Here is a 20627-nt window from a genome sequence, read left to right on the forward strand (position 1 = left end):
TATATATTATGAACTCTTGCTTGTAGAGAGTTCAGCTACAAAGAAACCACCATGTAGAGAGTTCAGCTGAAAACAAATCACCTGTAGAGAGTTCAGCTAGAAACAAGTCACCCTGTAGAGAGATCAGCTAGAAACAAATCACCCTGTAGAGAGTTCAGCTAGAAGAAGTCACATTGTAGAGAGTTCAGCTACATAGAAACTACCATGTAGAGAGTTCAGCTGCAAACAAATCACCCTGTAGAGAACTCAGCTACAAACAAATATGTCCTGTAAAAAGATCAGCTAGAAGAAGTTACCTTGTAGAGAGTTCAGCTACAAAGAAACCACCATGTAGAGAGTTCAGTTGCAAACAAATCACCCAGTAGAAAGTTCAGCTATATGAACAGATCACCCTGTAGAGAGTTCAGTTAGAAACAAGTCATCCTGTATGCTAGAAGTATCACCTTGTAGAGAGTTCAGCTACAAACAAATCACCTGTAGAGAGTTCAGCTACAAACAAATCACCTGTAGAGAGTTCAGCTACAAACAAATCACCCTGTAGAGAGATCAGCTAGAAGAAGTCACCTTGTAGAGAGTTCAGCTGCAAACAAATCACCTGTAGAGAGTTCAGCTACAAACAAATCACCCTGTAGAGAGATCAGCTAGAAGAAGTCACCTTGTAGAGAGTTCAGCTATAAAGAAACCACCATGTAGAGAGTTCAGCTGCAAACAAATCACCTGTAGAGAGTTCAGCTACAAACAAATCACCCTGTAGAGAGATCAGCAAGAAGAAGTCACCTTGTAGAGAGTTCAGCTATAAAGAAACCACCATGTAGAGAGTTCAGCTGAAAACAAATCACCTGTAGAGAGTTCAGCTAGAAATAAGTCACCCTGTAGAGAGATCAGCTAGAAACAAGTCACCCTGTAGAGAGTTCAGCTAGAAGAAGTCACATTGTAGAGAGTTCAGCTACGTACAAAGAAACTACCATGTAGAGAGTTCTGCTGCAAACAAATCACCCTGTAGAGAATTCAGCTACAAACAAATCGCCCTGTAGAAAGATCAGCTAGATGTAGGGAGTTCAGCTACAAACAAATCACCCTGTATAGAGTTGCAAACAAGTTATCTGTAGGGAATAATTAACATGTAATAAATGTATTATCAAGAGTAACTTGGTATTATTATATATATAATTTGTACATTTACTGCCGATAAAATCAGAATTAGTTAAAGTATTTAAAAACTTCTTCATCTTTCTCTTCTTCCTGTGGTAAAGAAAAAAAGATAGGTTAAAAAAGCCCCAAAACCGGCCATAGGCTGGCTTTGGGGTATACAAATACAAAAAGAAGTGAAATCTAATCCAAAACAGCCTAGCTATAAAAAAAGAGTGTGGCCCTCAGAAAGGCTATGGTGAAAAAAGATGTGAAATCCAAGGTGGCGGCCAAGGAATGGCTGTGATGGCAGGTTAATGGTAAAAATTTTAATAATGACAATTCAGGTGAATTTTGTGCCAATTATAGGCCAAGCGGCACCAAAATTCACCTGAATTGTTGTTCTGATTAAAATTTTTACCATTAACCTACCATCACAGCCATTTCTTGGTCACCACCTTGGATTTCACATATTTTTTCACCATAGCCTTTCTGAGGGCCGCACTCTTTTTTTACAGCTTGGCTAGATATAATATACATAAACAAGTGACCAGTTGAGATTCAAAATTTTTAAAGACATACCCCCAGATTAGTTATAGATTTAAGTGTGCATGCAACAGAAAATTTGGAAACTTGTCACCAAAATGCCATCCTCAAGATAGTATTAGGTAGGCAAGGGTAACTTCGGAGGCACTGAGGCATGCATAGGCTCGCTCATACACAAAACCGTATTTTTTTGGAAACTACGCTGTGCAGCTTCCAGGGGTGGTGAAGCGTCAAAACCTTTTGCTAACCCGGAGCATAATGGCTACTCCGAATTTCAACTTTCTAGCGGAATACGCCAAGTCCTCTAGGTCTTCTTGCAAGAATTGTGGCAATACTATAGACAAGGGTGAACTACGGTTGGCTGAAATGGTTCAGGTATGTTCGTTTTCTAGAGAAATTCGTGCTGTTCGTGACGATATGAGTCTCTCTTTTCCTCTGTAGGCGCCGAATTTCGACGGAAAGGTAAAGCATAACAAAATATTTTATATTCTCACGTGATATACCTATCAGATACCAAAGTGGTACCATGTCAAGTGTTTCTTCAATGCTTGTACTGTGTCATCCACAAGTGAAATTGGCAACTTTGATTCCCTTCGCTGGGAGGATCAGCAATCAGTGAAGGAGACATGTTCTGCAGGAGCATCATACGACATGGTCACTGAGTATGCCAAGTCTAATCGGTCAACTTGTCGTCAGTGTTACCAGAAGATTGATTATGTAAAGTTGCTGTAACATTTGGAGAGGAATGAAAATGCCACCTGATTAGCCCATTTTACATACATAATTGTATTGTATATTTTCATTCCTCTTCCGATGTTTTGTTATACCTACAGTAATGCAGCGGAGCCTATTTCAGTCTACCCCTTTATTTATTCTACTAGTACGGTGGAACCCTACGCCTATGGAACCCTGCTAATACAATACCCTGTTTATGGTCCTGTTTGTATTAGCAGGAATGTTGGGATTCATGTAGACAGATTTAAAAATTAAACTAGAATAGTTCATTAAACTATAAGCAAGATGATATATAAGGGATAGAAGAATTCTGCTGTAGTTGTCATTTATATATATTAGTGGGCTGGTTTCACTGTCTTTTCTTTCTAGATGGAATTACGTATTGGTATAGAGTATCCAGTAGAGGAGTTTGACTCAATCTCAACACACTGGTATCATGTTGACTGCTTGAAAAAACAGATGCCTGCACTCAAAATTAATCGCATCAAGCCCGACGACATTAGAGGCATTAAATGCCTTAAACCAGCTGACAAGAAGAGGTTGAATGAAACATTTGGAGAAGCTGAGAAAACTAGTGAAGCTGGCTCTGGCAAAGGAAAAGGGTTTGAATTATTGCTAAAAGAGTAATGTTACTTGTATGTACACAAATTCTACAGGAAGAAGCGTAAAGGTGGTACTGATTCTACTGATGGGCCAGCGGAAAAGAAGAGCAAAGAGGAAATTGCTGAAGAGAAAGCACTGAAGGTACTTGTGGCTGTAACATCCTGTTTTGTGACATGACAGTGTAGGTACAAGCAGACAAGATATGGAAGATCAAAGATGCCCTCAACAATGACCTCAATAATGCACTGATGAAGAGCATGTTGGAGGCTAACAATCAGTCAGTTCCAACTAGTGGTTCAAAGGTTAGTCTGTAGTGTCTGATTATCATGGCTCATTATATTATTATGCTTATTTTACTATACTTGAACTCTAAGTATGTTGATCGTTGCACTGATGGAATTGCATTTGGAGCTCTACAACGCTGCCCCACCTGTACAAAAGGCCAGTTAATTTTCAAGTAAGTGATGTCCTCCATACATTGAGATAAGTAACTGTTGTTATTGTACATACACAGTGGTGCCCAGTATGTGTGTACTGGCTACCTGACCAGCTGGACTAAGTGTACACACTCTACGAGGGAACCAGATAGAGTGAAATGGGTCATTCCTGATGTAGTGAAGGAGGCATCATCATTCTTGTTAGTGGAAATTACTCTTTACACTTGTACGCACGCATGCATGCACATACACACGTATCCTGTAATAAAGCCTGGCTCAAAGAAATACATGAACCTGTGGTTTGTTTTGTGACAAGTAATGGCTCATGTTGGTGGGTCCAAAATCATTCTATCAGGCTTTTATATGGGATAACTTAACAAACACACATGGACATACACACATTATGCATGTTACTGATATTGGAATGGGTTTATTGTGAGTCAGAAATCTTCATGTGTGTTATTTAGCAAGACATTCAAACCTCAAGTGAAGCAACGTGTGTATGCACAGAAGGAGGTATCAAAGGATGCGACTGATTCTGGACTGGTGGCCAGCAGTAGTGCTTCTGTTGACATGGATACTAGCACGTCAGTGTGTATGTGCGTACGTGTGTGTGTGTGTGTACTGTACACGAGGCTTACTGTATATAAAATAGCTTATGTGTATTAGGTCTGACTAGGTTGTGTACCACATGTAGGCCTAGTCAACCACTGGATGGATTCACTGTTGTTATTGTTGGCAAACTAAGCAAGACTACTGCTGTACTGACTAAAACTATTGGGGGTCTTGGCGGTAGTGTTGTGAAGGATGTGGACTCCTCTACCAACTTGTGTATTAGTAGTAAAGGTGTGTGTAGTGTGTGCGTGTGTGTGTGTGTGCGTGTAGTGTGTGTGTGTGTGTGTGTGTGTTAGTGATGTGCGATATATTGAAAAAATATCGATTTCGCGATAATTTTGTCGATATCGTTATCGTATCGATTTTCGATACATCAAAATGGTAATATTTTGCGATAATTATTGAAATATTGAAGAATATTTCGATAAATCTACAGCATTTAGAGTGTGATTGTGCAATCACGCTAGAAATGAAGGTTGGTTCTGTACTATCTAGCCACTTTAAAAACTTGTCTAGTGTCTACCAGTTTTCTAGGCTTATTATTAGTTTTGTGCAATAGTTTGTGTGTAAATTGTATTTCAAGCATATTTATAAATGTCGACCGCCCACTCAATTACACCACCCACACAATTAAAAATTATTGAAAATCGTATCGAAATTTTGTTATTTACCCCAATATCGTATCGATATCATATCGAAATAAAAATTCTGATATCGCACACCACTAGTGTGTGTGTGTGTGTGTGTGTGTGTGTGTGTGTGTGTGTGTGTGCGCACGCGTGCGCGCATGTGTAGTATGCAGTGTGTGTTTGTATTGTAGTGTGTGTGCATGTGTATTTGTTAGAAGTGTAATGGTAGTCCTGAGATAAATGCATGTATATGTAATTATGTCTGTGCCTTTCTTTTTGAACACATCTGAATAGTGAACACCATTGTGTCCTCTCTTGTGTAGCTGAGGTGGACAAAATGTCAAAGAAGATGAAGGAAGTACAGAAGAACAATGTGTGTGTCGTGTCTGAGGATTATCTGGATGATGTTCAGAAGGGTGGGGGACTGGTGAAGATTATGGCACACAAGATCTCCTCATGGGGAGACATTGTAAGTGTAAAGCAGTCATGTCAACTACATTTTGTGTGTGCGGTGAGGCAGCATAGCCAGGTAGCTTGACCACCAGCCTGGTAATCAAAAAATTCCAGGTTTGATGCCAGATTATGCCCAGTTGCTGTTGCTGTTGTTTCCTTGAGCAAGAAACTTTACTCACATTATTCTAGTCTGTCTGGCTGTTTGAATGGGGACCTGGTAACCTGGTGTCAACTGGAGAAGCAGCCCATCCAGCTGTAACATCAATGGGTATTAATTGGGGAAACAAATGCCAACTGTTAATGTCCCATGTAGCGGGTGAGGGTACAAGTAGGACTTTAGGTGCCAACACGGCCACAAAGCCAGTTACTAGTCCTAGGATTTGCTCATGCTGTCTCTTAGCATCTGAGTAGAGGTGTCCCAGTGCTATAGTATGTTCACGTTGAGCTGAATCCTGAAAAACAGCTAAAAATTAAAAGTGGATTTTTTTCTCAACAGAGTTAACATTTCAGCCAACCAGATGATTATTGGTAACAGCAAAGGTGTCAACAACAGACATGTACGGTTTGGCTCCATTACAAGTTCGGGAAAGGGCTGTAATGGACACTGTACTTATATGGCTTCCCCATAGGAAATGTATTGTGAAAACTTTGATTGGCTGTAAACATTATGTCAAACATTTGAACAAAAAGATTTCAAAATATTTGTAGCGGATCAAGCAGTACTACAAATGAGCCAAATTTCAAGATCATGTGTAATTGCATCCATGAGATATTAAATGTTTTTACTATAGTTCACTGTACTAGCACAGTAACCAAAGACTTTGCTCTGGTTCTTTGTTTTGCTTTAGTGTGTGCGTGTGTGTATGTATATTTGTGCATGTGCATTTGCATGTCTGTGTGTGTGTGTGTGTGTGTGTGTGTGTGTGTGTGTGTGTGTGTGTGTGTGTGTGTGTGTGTGTGTGTGTGTGTGTGTGTGTGTGTGTGTGTGTGTGTGTGTGTGTGTGTGTGTGTGTGTGTGTGTGTGTGTGTATTACATTAACTGGTGAAAATCACATACCCACCAACATACAAAAAAAATTTATTGTATGTCTGTAGAAACTTGGCAAGTCTGGACAGCAACAACAGCCACAACAACAGACCACAGTTGCTAAACCAACATGTTAGTCACTGAGAGTTGTGTGTTACAGTGATTATTGGTTGGTGGTCACAGTTGGTGCTGATCCTTTCCGGAAGATAAAGAAGATGGCAGTCAAAGGGGGAGCAGTGGTGGACCCTGACTCTGGTAGGTAGTAAGTAGTACAGTGGAGCTTCACTTACTGTAAAACCACCTTTTTAATAAAACTACCTTGCTATTATAGCCATCTTAGAAAAGCTAAGGTGTGTTTCGTAGCCTCATTAATAAGACCGCCTTCTGGGTCTCTAGGTAAGGTGTATTTCATGGTTTTAAAGATCATATCATTATAGGTCAGTAAAGCCATGTTAGTATTGTTGTGACCTCATGAGGTTCCACAATACAACACCATAACCTACCAACTTTTAGGAAAATCATGGCCGTATACTTAGAGCACAAATAAGTGGATGATAGTGGCTTTGAAAGTAACAGTGCAAGAACTTTTCACAGCATCTTGGTTCTATAATATAGTGACTTAAGCAATTCAGTGCCATAAATATGTTGGCTGTTAACTTTATAGAAAGTTTCTTCCATTGTTGTGTTGCAGGTTTGGATCGGACTCATCATGTTTATGAGTCAGGAGGTGTGATCTACAATGCTGTGCTGGGATTGGTGGATGTTGTTCAGGGCACCAACTCATTTTACAAGTTACAAGTGTTGGAAGCTGATGCCTCTAAAAGGTGAATAGACACATACACACTAAGGAGTCCATATTATGTGCACATGAATTTTTGTTGTTCCTGAAAATTTTATTGTCAAATTTTGTAGTTCTGGATGTTTTCCATTATGAGTGATCAAAAACAAAACTATAGGTACTACTTGTGTACAAGAATTCCTTTTTGTATTGCTGTTGTTTCGAACAGCAATAATGACTGTTTTATTACAGTATTTCATTGAACAGATCTAGAGTATGTAGCTGGGCGGTATTGAAAAATAGCAAACGGTATACCTTCCATAAAAAGTATCACGGTATTACTAAATATCACGGTATTACTAAATATCACGGTATTAATGTAAAAGCCATTGGTATTAAAGTGCCATTTATCTCAACAAAAGCATCAAATACCCATGGTAGCTCAGCAAGCCTCAGGTACAAACTACCACAAACAAACTTGTTTACATAGTTTGGTTAGCTGACTACATCAGCACCTAGCTGCCTACAAACATTGTCACATGTCTGGTTACCTTCTAAATATGGGATGAAACAAGCCCACAGGGAGGCCATAGTGCCCAGACGGTATGACGGTATTAAAAAAAAAAAGGCAGTATCAAAACCAGTATGACTTAAATATCACAGATTACTAACAATACTGGTATATCACCCAGCTCTAGTGAATACTGTCAATATGAAAAGGCCTTATGGCAGAGCTATCTGTATTGGCACTGTAATACCAGGAGTGCATCAAATGGGAGCAAGTAACTCCATACACTACCAATACAACAGGTAAAATTTAAATATGGTGTCCAGTGTTACTATGTGTATCATTGGTTACATCATCCTTAGGTTGTGCAGAATGAACTGCCACTTCATCGTATTCTGTGAAAGCAGCCAAGCTGGCTTCGATAGGTGGCCGTTAAGTTGAAAGATAACTTTACAATAGTCTTCACATCATCTGTGAATACAGAAAGGCTACCCTGTTATACCTATGCTACTATTCTTCTCTTGTACCATTCCACTTTGTTTCCATAACTTCATTTCAGTGATGCTGCTAACGTGACGTACTCAAGCATACATCTCCATATAATGTCCTAATAAGGTATTTTATATAGTTACTTTTTGTAGCACACAACAGCCATGTTTAAATTTCGCTGTTTATGGAGTTTCATGTTCCCTTGTCCATAGGATTCAAGGTACTATTTAATAGTAGAGACACCTTTCTAATTTCAAAGGATTTCACTCGATTGCTCTTTACTACAGTATTTTCCATGTAGCTACAGTGTATGTTGTTCTGTCATGTCTTGTGTTTCACTGCATAGATCCTGCTTAATGTTTAATAAATGTACTAGTGTCTATAGCAATGCAAATACAGTGTGATGTATTTTGAACTTGTGAATAACTCTCTGTGTTAGGTATGTCTTGTTCAGAGCTTGGGGCCGTGTAGGTACATCCATTGGTGGCAACAAGAAAGAGGTGAGAATAATGGAGTGGTATGGTTAATGTGTTATCAAGAGTTGTATAGGATCATGGTGGCTCGGCAAAGAAGGCCATTGCTCAGTTTGAGTCACTGTATGCTGAGAAGACTGGTAACGTGTGGGGCACTCCTTCTGATGAGTTTGTAAAGCATCCCACCAAGTTCTATCCTCTGGAAATTGATTATGGACAGGTGTGAAAGTTTGTTGTGTGTGCAAAATTTAAAATTTATGCTCAACTTTATATGAATATCCAAGGCACATAGGCTTTCTAATTTAACTTGGTTATTGTGGTTAGGATCCATTTACCTCTCTAATGGGACCCTGTAGGTGTGATGGTTTCAGGATAAGTGCACTACATATTAAACACACTGAGAATTTGTAGCGGGGATGAAATTGTACTCCATTCATATGATGGTTGTGGTGGTTAGAAGGTTAAGGTGGGTTAGTACAAGTGGTGACTTTCTTCAGTGGTTTTGGACCTAAAATCCAAACGCTCTGTTGTGTAATGCAAAGCTACATAGTACATTCTGTTTGAAACAGTTGAGCTTTAGTTTGGAGTAATCTTTATCCTTGATTCTTTTTTTCCTCATGTGTATGCATATAGTTAACTGCTCCTACTTTGATCCTTTTTAAATACCATCTTCAATACAATGCATGTGCATTGTACCCTTAGGATGAGGAAGACTTTGCTCAACTCATGGTGTCAGCTGGAAGCAATTCTAAGCTGGACCCAGCAATACAGAGCCTTGTTAAGATGATCTTTGATGTGGACAGCATGAAGCAGACACTATTGGAATTTGAGGTTGGTGAATGCTGCTGAGATATGACTCATAATTTGTTTGTCTGACTTCTCAAGATTGATGTTAACAAGATGCCACTGGGAAAGTTGAGCAAAAAGCAGATTGAGAGTGCCTACAAAGTGCTGACTGAGGCTCTGAAGGAGATTCAAGGGGACAAGAACCCGACAAAACTGTTGGATGCTTCCAATCGATTCTACACATTAATACCTCATAACTTTGGTATGCAGTCACCACCTCTTTTGGACAGTGAAGAAATTATCAAAGTATAACCTTCTAAACATTACTATTAGTGATGTGTCATTGGAAGTTGTTATTGTTCATCATATCAACAAATATATGTGTGTGTAACATGCGTGTGTGCGTGTGCGTGCGCGCACGTGTGTGTGTGCGTGCGCGCACGTGTGTGTGTGTAGTGTGTGCATGTGATAACTTGTTATAACAGCCATACTGTTCTATTAGACTAAGACACAGATGTTGGATAACTTACTGGAAATAGAGTTGACATATAGCTTGCTGAAACAGCAAATCAAAAGTGATGCAGTCGAGCAAAAGGATCCTCTTGACATCAACTATGAAAAACTCAAGACTGACTTTAGTGTTAGTTGACTAGAGTCATGTACATATTTGATATGTACATATATTTCAGGTTCTTTCTAAAGATAGTGATGAGTTTGAGACGATCAAGGAATATGTGGCAAATACACATGCCCCTACACACAGTTCTTACACGCTAGAACTGATGGATGTGTTCAAGATAGAGAGACATGGTGAATCTTCACGCTTCAAAGACTTTAAGAAGATACCTAATCGGAAGCTACTCTGGCATGGATCACGGAATACCAATTTTGCCGGCATCTTGTCACAGGGTCTGAGAATTGCTCCTCCAGAGGCACCTGTGGTTAGTATGAACAATAGTGATGTTATCATCACCATAGTAACTACAACATCATCTCCGCTAGACTGGATACATGTTCGGGAAAGGAGTATACTTTGCTGGTGAGTTTGTATTGCTATGTTAGAAGGTTGTATTTTTGAATTTGTTCTTAACTGATTTAGAAATGTTTTTTTAATTTTTTTTATTTGCAGACATGGTCTCAAAGGTTTGGATCACCTCGACATTTTGTTTCATGTTTTATTGTTGATTATACTCGTAGTCGGCTAACTATTGTTTCACATCTCGAGACAACCCTATTGGCCTACTGCTGCTGTGTGAAGTGGCTCTTGGTGAAATGTAAGTATACCAGTACTACCAACATATTGTTACTGATGTGATTAATGATAATAATGACAGGTATGAACTGAAGCACTCTGAGTATGTGGTCAAACCTCCTGGTACAAAGCTGAGTACTAAAGGTACGTATCAAGGAATGTACCATGAAACCACCTAACTTCAAAGGAAAATTCCAGGTTACATATCTTATAAACCCTGGCTGGCCATGGTACATTTAAGTTAAACCATGGCTGGCTATGGTACATTTAAAATAAACCATGGCTGGCCATGGTACATTTAAATGTACCATGGCCTTGATATCTGATGAGGTAATGTTGTTTGTTTTTATAAGAATCCTGGCAGTATTCGATTGTGGGAGTTTATTATTACTCACGTGATGAAAACCATGAACCTGATTTTGCATTCTACAGCACTCATACGAAGGCAATTCGACACCCTTACCACCCTATGAGTTGACAAACGGAAGTTTAAGGTGAGAACTAGTGTCATGGTTAATTTACAATTGCGCGTCCACGTGTTTGATTACGTACCACGCCTACTTTTTGTATATCACGAGGTAACCACTCTACAGCAAAGCTTACCCCTCTGGATGTTTAAAAAACGTTGTAAACAGTGGTTAAACGATGTAGCAACTTTGAAACACTTGTTAAATCGCAAAATTGAGTGTTTCCGTGATATTCATGGGATTTGCCCGTTTATGTTAACAAACGTAACTGCAACGTTACTTGCTGCTGACCCATAATCAAATTTTACAAGACTCTCTATATAATAAATCCAGTGGGTTGCCTCGTATTGGCTTGAATGATTGGTCGCCCACCACAGTAGGCTATTAGCCTACATGGTACATATCAGGCAAATCACTCGGGTACATGATACAACTATTACATATACATGTGGCTGTATGTACAATAGTGTATTTCTGTAAATTATGTCATGAAATCCACTACATTCCTTTTTAAAATTATACCTTTAGGTCTTGGCCGTACTCATCCTGATCCTAAAGGAGACCTCACCTTGCCTGATGGGGTAGTTATTCCTAAGGGGAAAGGGTGTGACTCTGGTGTCACTGGCTCTTCTCTCCTTTACAATGAGTATCCTTTGACATATTGTTAATAAATCATAGTTATAAAGTGTGATGGGATTGCTGCTTCCTAAAGTTCTTCCATATTGATGGTACACTTTAGTACTCATTATCCAATCATAATGAGGTATGTACTGCTGTTCTCCCGCCAGTTAATTTCACGTTACAATTAACTATAACACAATTGTGTAGTTGTGTTTAGTTGATGTGTCCTATGAAACTTGAACTACATTTGGTACATGTTTACCACAAGTTTGTCAGCATGCAACGTAGTCTAGAGAGTAGAATCTCTGGGATCATCGCATAATGCCTGATATTGGTGTTCTCAGTGTGGTGATCTATTCATACATACACACGTACGCATGCACACATACTCAGGTTTGTAAATACACACGAGTAGGATGTGGATGAAGTCCTTTTCTTGTGTAGGCAATGTTGTACCACAGATAACAGTGTTAACAAGTTTGCTAATTGTAATAATTGAGCTAATTTGTCACTATGAATGGAATTGTGATAGCTGCCATGTGTGTGGTGTTAATAATAAGACTATTCTCCTTGACTTATTGATCAGGTATATTGTGTATGATGTGGCCCAGATTAACATGAAATACCTGCTGAAGACCAAGTTCAAATACAAGTCGGGCGGCTTCTTTTTTTAACATATTGATTTTGAAATAAATCACGCCAGTGAACTAGAAATAAAAATTGTTTATTTTAGAAGTTATATTTTGCTAGAAAAGTTATATATATATTTTTTTGCTAGAATTTTTACATGTAATATTTATTTGTTTAAATTGTTTCACCATAGTAATCAATAATTTTCAGGTTTGGGACTGTGTCTTTGATTCTGTGTAGTGTCCTGTCACACATCATATTGCACTGTGTCAGGTCAAGTAGTTGTAACTTGCTCTGGGTCTCTAACAATCTTAAAAATGGTTGCTCAGTCAATTCATGTGATCCAGTCAAGTTTAGTTCACGTAATTGAAGACATTGTTTCACTATACAATCAACACCAGGGTTCGTAACTTTGGCCCAAGTGACCGTAAACTTTTGTAATTGCCTACATGTAGTTGATATCACCTGTAAACACTTGTCATCAGCTTCCCAGCATTCTACCAATGAAATATACACCAGTTTGTTCAGATTACTAAAGAGACTTTGCAATCCTGTGCTATTGAATTGCTCCCCCTTCTTGAAGTAAATTTCTTTTAGGGAACTTAGTGTACTAATGTAGTTGAGTGATTCATCAGTGAGTTTGTTGCAGAAAGAGATTAGTATGTTCTGTAGGTATGTAAAACGCTGCAGTTTCTTAATGCCTACATTAGTAATTTCTGCTCCATCAATGGCCAAGTACTCCAATTGACTTGCAGAACACTGATTTAATATCATTCCCAACCCAATGTCTGTAATATACTGCGCTCCATCAATGTTCAAATGTTGCAAGCTTCTGCCAAATATACAACCAATAGTCACACAGCCCAAGTCATTAAAGTTAACACAGTAGGCCAAATTGAGGTGTTGTATATGATACGAGGACTTGTCTCTCACAGTTGGTAATGGTATATGGTTGATAGCTTCACAGCCTTCAAGGTTCAACCACTGCAAGTTTGGACAAGATGATAACAGTACAAACAATGCATCCTGAGTGATGTTACAGAATGCTAGAGACACTTTTATTAACTGTGTACACAAGGGCCATATCCTTATAAAGTCTCTGTCGTTATAAGTATCATTATGAGCCAAGTCTAATATCGTAACTGTCTTGTGACTGATAAGCAGCTTCTCCAGACAGGTGGGCGAAATGGCAAGCTCTGACACTGGGATATAACGCCATAACGAGTCATCTAATGCTAACCTGCATACCAGATAATAGGTACAAGTTTACTGTTTTAACATTGCTAACCTGTGCCATCTTTTACAAACAAGCGGTACAGATCCGTGTAGCTGCTTGAACGGAATATTAATGAAAACTTGTAAACACACCTCGTCAGGGATAATAGAGAAAAGGTCGACCATTAAGTTTGTAAATAAAAACCCACAATCGATTCTATTAGTAGCTGATCGAGGTGCTTACGCGTCACCCGCATTGTTTACTCCCTAGTCAGCGTTATGAGTGAGTCGCTACCACATCCCACGAGTAGTGGACAAATGGAGGCGATGAACAATCTTCCGGTGCCCATTGAGATGAAGCTGTTTGCTGCTTGGGAGACCAGACGCATTCCGTCCAACTGCGTTTCAAGGTGGGCCTGTGATTTGCACCATATCGTACACCATCACACTTCGGTTCTCTTGCAGAACTTGCACGTTAACGTTGTCCCACTTGGCGGTATTTGAACAAGTGGAACCTGGGCTGAATTTCATTGTGATTTCAGTGTCAATGAAGGTGAGAAGAGAACTAGCAGTGCGTGATCTAGCTTGGCATAGATAATATAGACACACGCCCATTATCTATGGCTTGGTGCTGTGTGTTTGTATGTAGTTATGGTGTCTTAATATTTGCATAACTATTTATATATACACATCATACATACACAATACACGCACCCATATACTATCCATCCATATATACAGTCATGTCACTACTACATACATACTACACAGTACAAACATGAGTACTTATAACACAGACAATTTGGCTACCTTTATTTGGTTATGTAGACTCCGCGACGTTTTCTGCGGTCTAATGAAATCTCCTTACCATTATCAGGCGTTGTGGATATACCATTGAAACTCACATTCACTCATCAGGTACATTACAGTATCTACGTATGTATGTATGATATTACCGTGTATATGTGTGGTACATGTGTGTATGAGTGCACAGTGTGTATGTTTGCATGTTTATGATATATTGTATGTAAGCGTGTCTGTGTGTGTCTATGCTTACACTTTGCTAATGTGGGCTCATTATGTAGTGTAAACAGTTGTAAATGTAGTCAGCTTTTGTGTACACCACAATGCCAATATGTCCAAACATGTTGCTCTAAAATTGTAATGTCTTTCACTTTCTATACACCCTACAGTATCCTCACTTCTTGAAACGAAATGGAAACGAGTTACAGATTCGACTGCAGCGTCGTAAGCGGACCATACGTGGGTACAAGACACTGGCAGAAGGAAGTATTGCGATGAGCACAGTATTACAAAGAAACATTATCAATGAAGTCTTGCCTCTTTACTGTACACTCTCCGGCAAGTACAACTTTCAACATGTCGCCGATATCACAATCGAATCGTTGACAAGGTACACATCATAGAGAGTAATGTAGAACATCCATTGTCCTGTGTTGTTACTTAGGGACCCATTGGCAGTGGGTTGCTAGGCTTCATTGTAATATTATTCAGTACTTTGAAATACTATTGGTTGACAGGTTGAATCTGAAAGCATTTCTAAGTGTCCATGTACCAATGAATCATATTTCTTTGTGTTTATAATGTACTAATATAATTACCTTTTATTGCTTGTAGTACTCCTTCAGAAATGTCTTCACGAAGTCAGACAACTGTTGAAGGTGATCATTGTCTGTGTGCATGTGTACTATTAGTTTGCTACAGAAAGCACAGGGACCACTGATACATTACTTCACTATCGTGTATAGCGTATACCGTATGACAGGAAGTTTTGACGGAAGGAAAAAGTCGATGAATCTACACTTTATCAACTTTAATGAATAACACATACATTTAAAGGCACTTATGGACATTTGACTAATGAATTAAGTCATTCGTCAACTTTCGTCAAAATTTCCTGGTAGCATTCATTGGAGCACAGACCATTAACTTTTGGCTCACTGCCACTACATATAAAGTCAATACTTAACTGGTCATATGTAGCAAGCCTGATTTGTACTGTGACATGTTACAGTGAGGGCCAAATTTGTACATGACATGCATGCAGTAATCATGTTCCAATCTCATGCATGTCACATGTATTGTAGGATGTTTTATCACATAATCTGTTTGGCAGCATTACATCAATTGATTTTGTGTAAGCACATGCTTTGGTTAAAGTATTTGTTACATGTGATTGTTAAATAATTGCTGTGCTGTCTGGGGTGGCATTGCTAAACCCATGGCATGCAAAAAGGCATCTGAGAATTCATTCATGTCACATGAAACACATCCTTGTGAATTACATTGGTAAAATGATAGTTTAGGAAGTAATGTAGGAGCAAGTGTCTTGTTGATGTACGTAATTTACAGTCAGGGATGTGCCCACAATGGTCGGCAGTGGTCGGGACCAACCACCACTCAGATAAAATAGCCACCACTCAACCAAAAATAACCACCACTATTACTCACCATTCAGTACAAATGCACCACTAACTTTTGTAATTATAGCCATCCTAAACCTCAAGTCTGTTTTATAGCCACCACTATTCTAAACCTGGGCACATACCTGTACAGTGTGTAGGTTTTTTCACTGTCTATGTCAACATTTACTGTGTATTGTGGCATAATACATTCCTGTATGGCTGTACTGTTAATAACATTGTTTGAAATTGTTTTAGGTGATAATTGGAGTGAAGAAGAAGATGAAGAGTTAGTGTTTGAAGAAGTTGTGGAGAGAACCCTTTCTGAGGCTGAGGCCTATGACAGTAGTGCTGAAAATGAGAGGGATATGTTCCCCACACAGAGACATCGCTCATTAAAACTGCCATGGTTTAGGCAACCACAAAGAACTGTAATGAGTTTACTGAGAAGGAAACGACGTAAAGCACAAGATCATGGTGACCTGGTGAGTTATTGTATATGTAGAATGTGACATTCATGTTTAATATATATATTATCGGGTATAGTGAAATCTGGTCACTCTCAGGACCAAAAAACTAGTGACCTCAATAATGAGGAACCTTTTAATAGGGTCATGAAATAAATCTTAGCTGTGTTTAACTTGGACATACTTGACCTGTAAAGAGATGGTGATGTTTCACAGTGAAAATCTTGTTGTAAACACAAAATGACTATATTATGAGGGACTTTAAAATTTTGATTGATCATGTTTCTATTAGGAAAAGACGTTAATTTTTAGCCACAGATATTGTTACGAGGCCGTACAATAAACAAGTTTAATTGTGTTTCAACCTATTTAATAGGAAGATAAATTTTGACTTTATTTATATCATCATACGTGATACCTGTAATTCACACACATGCCATCAGCAATGTAAGTAGTAAGGATGTGTTATTTATTTCCCAGGACATGTCACAAGAAGAGGTTTCAGCTGAGGAAGGAGATCTGCAGTTTGTGTCTGACATCAGTGATTCTAACAGCGATGATGACGATGACGATCCTCCTGAGGATAGCAAACACTCTACTCCTCGTCCTCAACTGAGGCAAGCAGTGTTCATAGGACAGTTAGGAATGCATGTAGTGAAAGCTTGAAGTTACAGTGATATACAGTGTATGGTACTTCACTAGGATAGAGTAATACTCTTAATACAAGTACTGGTGTTTATCAGTGGTGGTAGTGTTTCGTCACTGCTAGAGTTAGCCTGTCTAGTTCCATTAGATCCTCGCCCAAATTGAGTATTTATGAAGGGGTCTTCTGCTGTTAGCATGTAGCCTGTACAATGAACAACCATCCAGATGTTCATAAAATTTACACATGAAGTTGTGTATAAATATGGCAAAAAACACATGTAGAACATGCAAACCACAAACACCCTGTAGCTAATAAACATGTAGTATCCCTTTGGTTTATTTGTTGAATACTAGAGGTGTTTACACAAGAGGCATGCGTGAAGTGTCTCTCCATCTTTAGACTAGGTTGAATTGTACACATACTGACCAAAAAGGTTTAGTGCATGTGTGTGTGTGTGTGTGTGTGTGTGTGTGTGTGTGTGTGTGTGTGTGTGTGTGTGTGTGTGTGTGTGTGTGTGTGTGTGTGTGTGTGTGTGTGTGTGTGTTGTGAGGCAGCGTAGCCAAATGGCTTGGTAGTTGCAAGGTTCCAGGTTTGTGTTCCATGATTCCCAGCTGTTTCCTTGAGTAAGGAAACGGGTATTTGCTTCCCCAGGCCACCAAGCCCATTAAACAGCTAGTTGACTAGAGCAAAGTTTCTTGTTCAATCTACCATCCTTGTCTCACTAGTGGTTGTGAAACTTTGAGTTCTGCTCTATCTATGGTACTTGAACAGTGGTTACTAGTCCTGCTCCAGGAGGATTTGCCTGCATAGACTTTAATGTCCTAGTCGTGCACTGGCATCAGTACTGGTTTGCTGTGTGATAATAGCTGTGTTTTACATGGCTGCCTTATGTACATGAGTGTTACACTTTGCATACATGCATTGCACATGCACAATATGCCCATCATGTATTCGGTTTATTCTGTATGACTGAGTTATAGTCATTTTTAACCATAGAATTAGTTTTATAGTAGTGTGTTATTCCAATAGACCTCTGTATACTGCGGACATTACCAGTATGACAAGCCTGTTCAGCTCCAGTCGTCGTGGGTCAGTACTGAGTATCAGTTCTGCTAACCAGTCACAATCACAAGTCTCCATTAACAATCAGCCAACAAACAAGACACTGGGCACTAGTGTATGATGTTTGTATGTATGCATTTAATTTATCTGTTTTATTTATAAATTTTATTAAAATTTATTGAGTGTATAATATATTATATACTGTAAATTTGTGCTTATATTATTTCACATGTTTTCGTGTCTTCTCACTCCAGTAACTTTACATATGATTGTGCATGAATGAACTACATATTCTTGAGAGGGTGCACGTTAAATGCCCCACTACTGCAGTAGTGTTGAGCCGCCATGTAGTACAGCCACAGCACACGCCCTCTTGTATAAACTAATGAAGAATATCACTGCTGTGGAACACTTGAAGCAACCACTAAAATGCTTGGCTGAGATTTTAGGTGAACTTTGTTACAGACACACACTTGACTAAGTAGACCCAGCTAGATGTTTCTCCTGCTAGTATTTCTTTGTTTATGCTTTTATTGGATGTAGCTAAGCAGCATTTGTGCTATCTTTCCAACCACAAATTAATAAAAATCAAATCAACCAGAATTAATGATTATGGGTGATGGGTTTTCAGCAGTGCCCTGCATTTGCAACATGCTAGCTGCACTACAAACAACATAACACCAAAGAGTACAAGAACAAAGACAAACAATGAATACAAACAAAATTAATATCAGTACGTTAATAATACAATTGTTTAAAGAGTGGCAGACAAATAAGTCCACTTAATGTAGGGGGCAAACTGTTCCAATTGCCGCTCCATCGTAATAAAACCCATTTTTCCCAATAGAGCTATTTGTGGGGTAAACAAACAATGTTTATTACATCCTGTAAGTGCTTCCGCATAAGTGAACCAGCTTCTCAAGTATACTGGATGAAGTTTGTGAAGAACTTTATTGATAGCAGTGTGAAAACGCTGTCGCTCCATCAAAGTAAAAGAGTCACATACAGAAATACCTTGTAAAAAATGGGAATGCAAATGTTCCAAATATTTAGATAGTGAAGTAGCTGAAACTGCCCACACAGCATCACAATAATCAAAGTATAGGCAGAATAAAAACCTGATTTAACAAATAACCAGTTTCAAATGATTCAAAGCATACAACTTACATTGGACTCTTCATCACATTGCTGACATGTAACTTCCAAGTTAGATGCTGATCTATGATCACACCAAAATAGCGAGTACTAACTGCACAAGCAAGAGCTTTACCATTAAGAAATAAAGTCACACTGCGATTTCGTAATTTCTGCCAGGAGCCCAATAGCATATAACAGACAGACTTAGTTGCTATCTATTTACATATGTATGTGATTAAGATCAGACTGAAGGTTGCTCTGAACATCTTGTATAGGTTTGCACCACAACAATGCAACTCGGTGTCATCAACATACATACTAATTTCAGCATGATCCACAATTGTTGGTAAGTCATTCACAAATATAGAAAACAACAGAGCACCTAATATTGAGCCTTGTGGTACACCGATGCAGACAAAGATTGGGAACCACCAAGCTTGTTGTCTGCCACAAAGCTTTAGCTAAGTCCAAAAAGCCAGCAACAACAAATTTACATTCATCTATGGCTTTACGACAAGAGTCAACAACATATAAACATCTTGAGTAGAATGAGGTGGTCAAAAGCCAGGTTGATATGGTGAAAACAAGTCACACTTAAGAAAATGATAAACTAGTTGATTGTGTACAACACGCTTTGAAATCTTTGAAAAAACTGGAAGAACTGAAATTGGTCGAAAATTGGTTAAAGCAGAACTATTCTTAGACTTTAACTGGTGTAACAACAGCACATTTCCAAGAACTACTGTGGTTGATTATCCTGGTCAGTGGCCTGCTCATTGCCTGTGGACATACCTTCAAAATTTCACTGCATGGAAGTCCATCACAACCAGTATCTTTGGGCCTTTGGCAGAGTCTAGACTGGTTAAAATAAAAATGATATCATCTGAATTAACAGTAGAAATCTGTATCACAACTGCCATGCATGTAAATAAGAGAGTGGAGACATTGGTGTTGATGAAATAGACTGAATGGTATTGTAAGGTACTGATAAAAAAAATAGTCATTAATGTCATCTGCAGTAAAGGCACTGCTCAGACTGGATTTAGCATTCTTTGTAGACAAATGACAAAAACGTAACCAAAACTGTTTAGAATTTCCTTTGGAGGCCTCAGATAAATCACTTAAATATTGTGTCTTAGCTAACTTTAATAAGTACTTTGTTACGAGCACGACGAAATAACTGCCAGTCATCTACAGCACCAGATGAAAGAGCCTGATGGTAAAGTTTATCTCTATGACGTCTAGCATCAAGAATGTTTCCAGTAGCATTCCAAGGATTAACATGTTAGTTGTTTAACTCTAATACGATACAACATAGTAAACACTCAACAGAGTCATCAACATTATCAAATGAAAGCACAGTATTCCAAAGCTAGCATTTTCTCCAAGACAGGTACAACTAATTTACGATAACACTGAGCATAAATAACTTTATGACCAGATTGAATACGAGACCTTCTCCCAAAATAATCACCAAAGAAAATGTGGTGGTCAGTAAAG

The 20627-nt window shown here is 38.7% G+C and overlaps 3 protein-coding genes across 7 annotated transcripts; 2 read left to right on the plus strand and 1 right to left on the minus strand.

Moving 5' to 3' along the window:
* Window positions 1-1855: 1855 nt before the first annotated feature.
* LOC136249842 (poly [ADP-ribose] polymerase 1-like) lies at window positions 1856-12380 on the plus strand. Of its 5 annotated transcripts, none has more exons than XM_066041964.1 (26): window positions 1856-2049; window positions 2116-2136; window positions 2185-2391; window positions 2779-3011; window positions 3066-3153; window positions 3198-3314; window positions 3387-3469; window positions 3527-3649; window positions 3917-4048; window positions 4147-4295; window positions 5017-5162; window positions 6242-6305; window positions 6357-6428; window positions 6865-6997; window positions 8388-8448; window positions 8498-8641; window positions 9124-9252; window positions 9307-9513; window positions 9710-9847; window positions 9897-10148; window positions 10210-10246; window positions 10337-10350; window positions 10405-10481; window positions 10542-10603; window positions 11455-11572; window positions 12134-12380. In XM_066041964.1, the coding sequence occupies exons 1-26, from the start codon at window positions 1933-1935 to the stop codon at window positions 12219-12221; spliced, it is 3012 nt and encodes a 1003-aa protein (XP_065898036.1). In that variant the 5' UTR covers window positions 1856-1932; the 3' UTR covers window positions 12222-12380. The 5 variants fall into 5 exon arrangements, 4 of the variants coding, with proteins under 4 accessions (XP_065898036.1, XP_065898037.1, XP_065898038.1 ...); XM_066041965.1 differs by having other exon boundaries at window positions 3917-4036; XM_066041966.1 differs by lacking the exons at window positions 11455-11572; window positions 12134-12380 and adding an exon at window positions 10892-11239.
* Window positions 12208-13630, minus strand: LOC136249843 (F-box/LRR-repeat protein 7-like). Its single transcript, XM_066041968.1, has 2 exons — window positions 13466-13630; window positions 12208-13417 (listed from the first exon to the last, which is right to left on the minus strand). The coding sequence occupies exons 1-2, from the start codon at window positions 13576-13578 to the stop codon at window positions 12352-12354; spliced, it is 1179 nt and encodes a 392-aa protein (XP_065898040.1). The 5' UTR covers window positions 13579-13630; the 3' UTR covers window positions 12208-12351.
* On the plus strand, window positions 13588-18252 carry LOC136249844 (phosphofurin acidic cluster sorting protein 1-like). The gene is made up of 8 exons (XM_066041969.1): window positions 13588-13802; window positions 13858-13945; window positions 14221-14310; window positions 14586-14806; window positions 15031-15074; window positions 16074-16300; window positions 16763-16899; window positions 17958-18252. Exons 1-8 carry the CDS (start codon window positions 13672-13674, stop codon window positions 18109-18111), a joined length of 1092 nt encoding a protein of 363 aa, XP_065898041.1. The 5' UTR covers window positions 13588-13671; the 3' UTR covers window positions 18112-18252.
* The last annotated feature ends 2375 nt before the right edge of the window (window positions 18253-20627 follow it).

This window comes from Dysidea avara, chromosome 3, assembly GCF_963678975.1.
Source record: "Dysidea avara chromosome 3, odDysAvar1.4, whole genome shotgun sequence".
NCBI lineage: Eukaryota > Metazoa > Porifera > Demospongiae > Dictyoceratida > Dysideidae > Dysidea > Dysidea avara.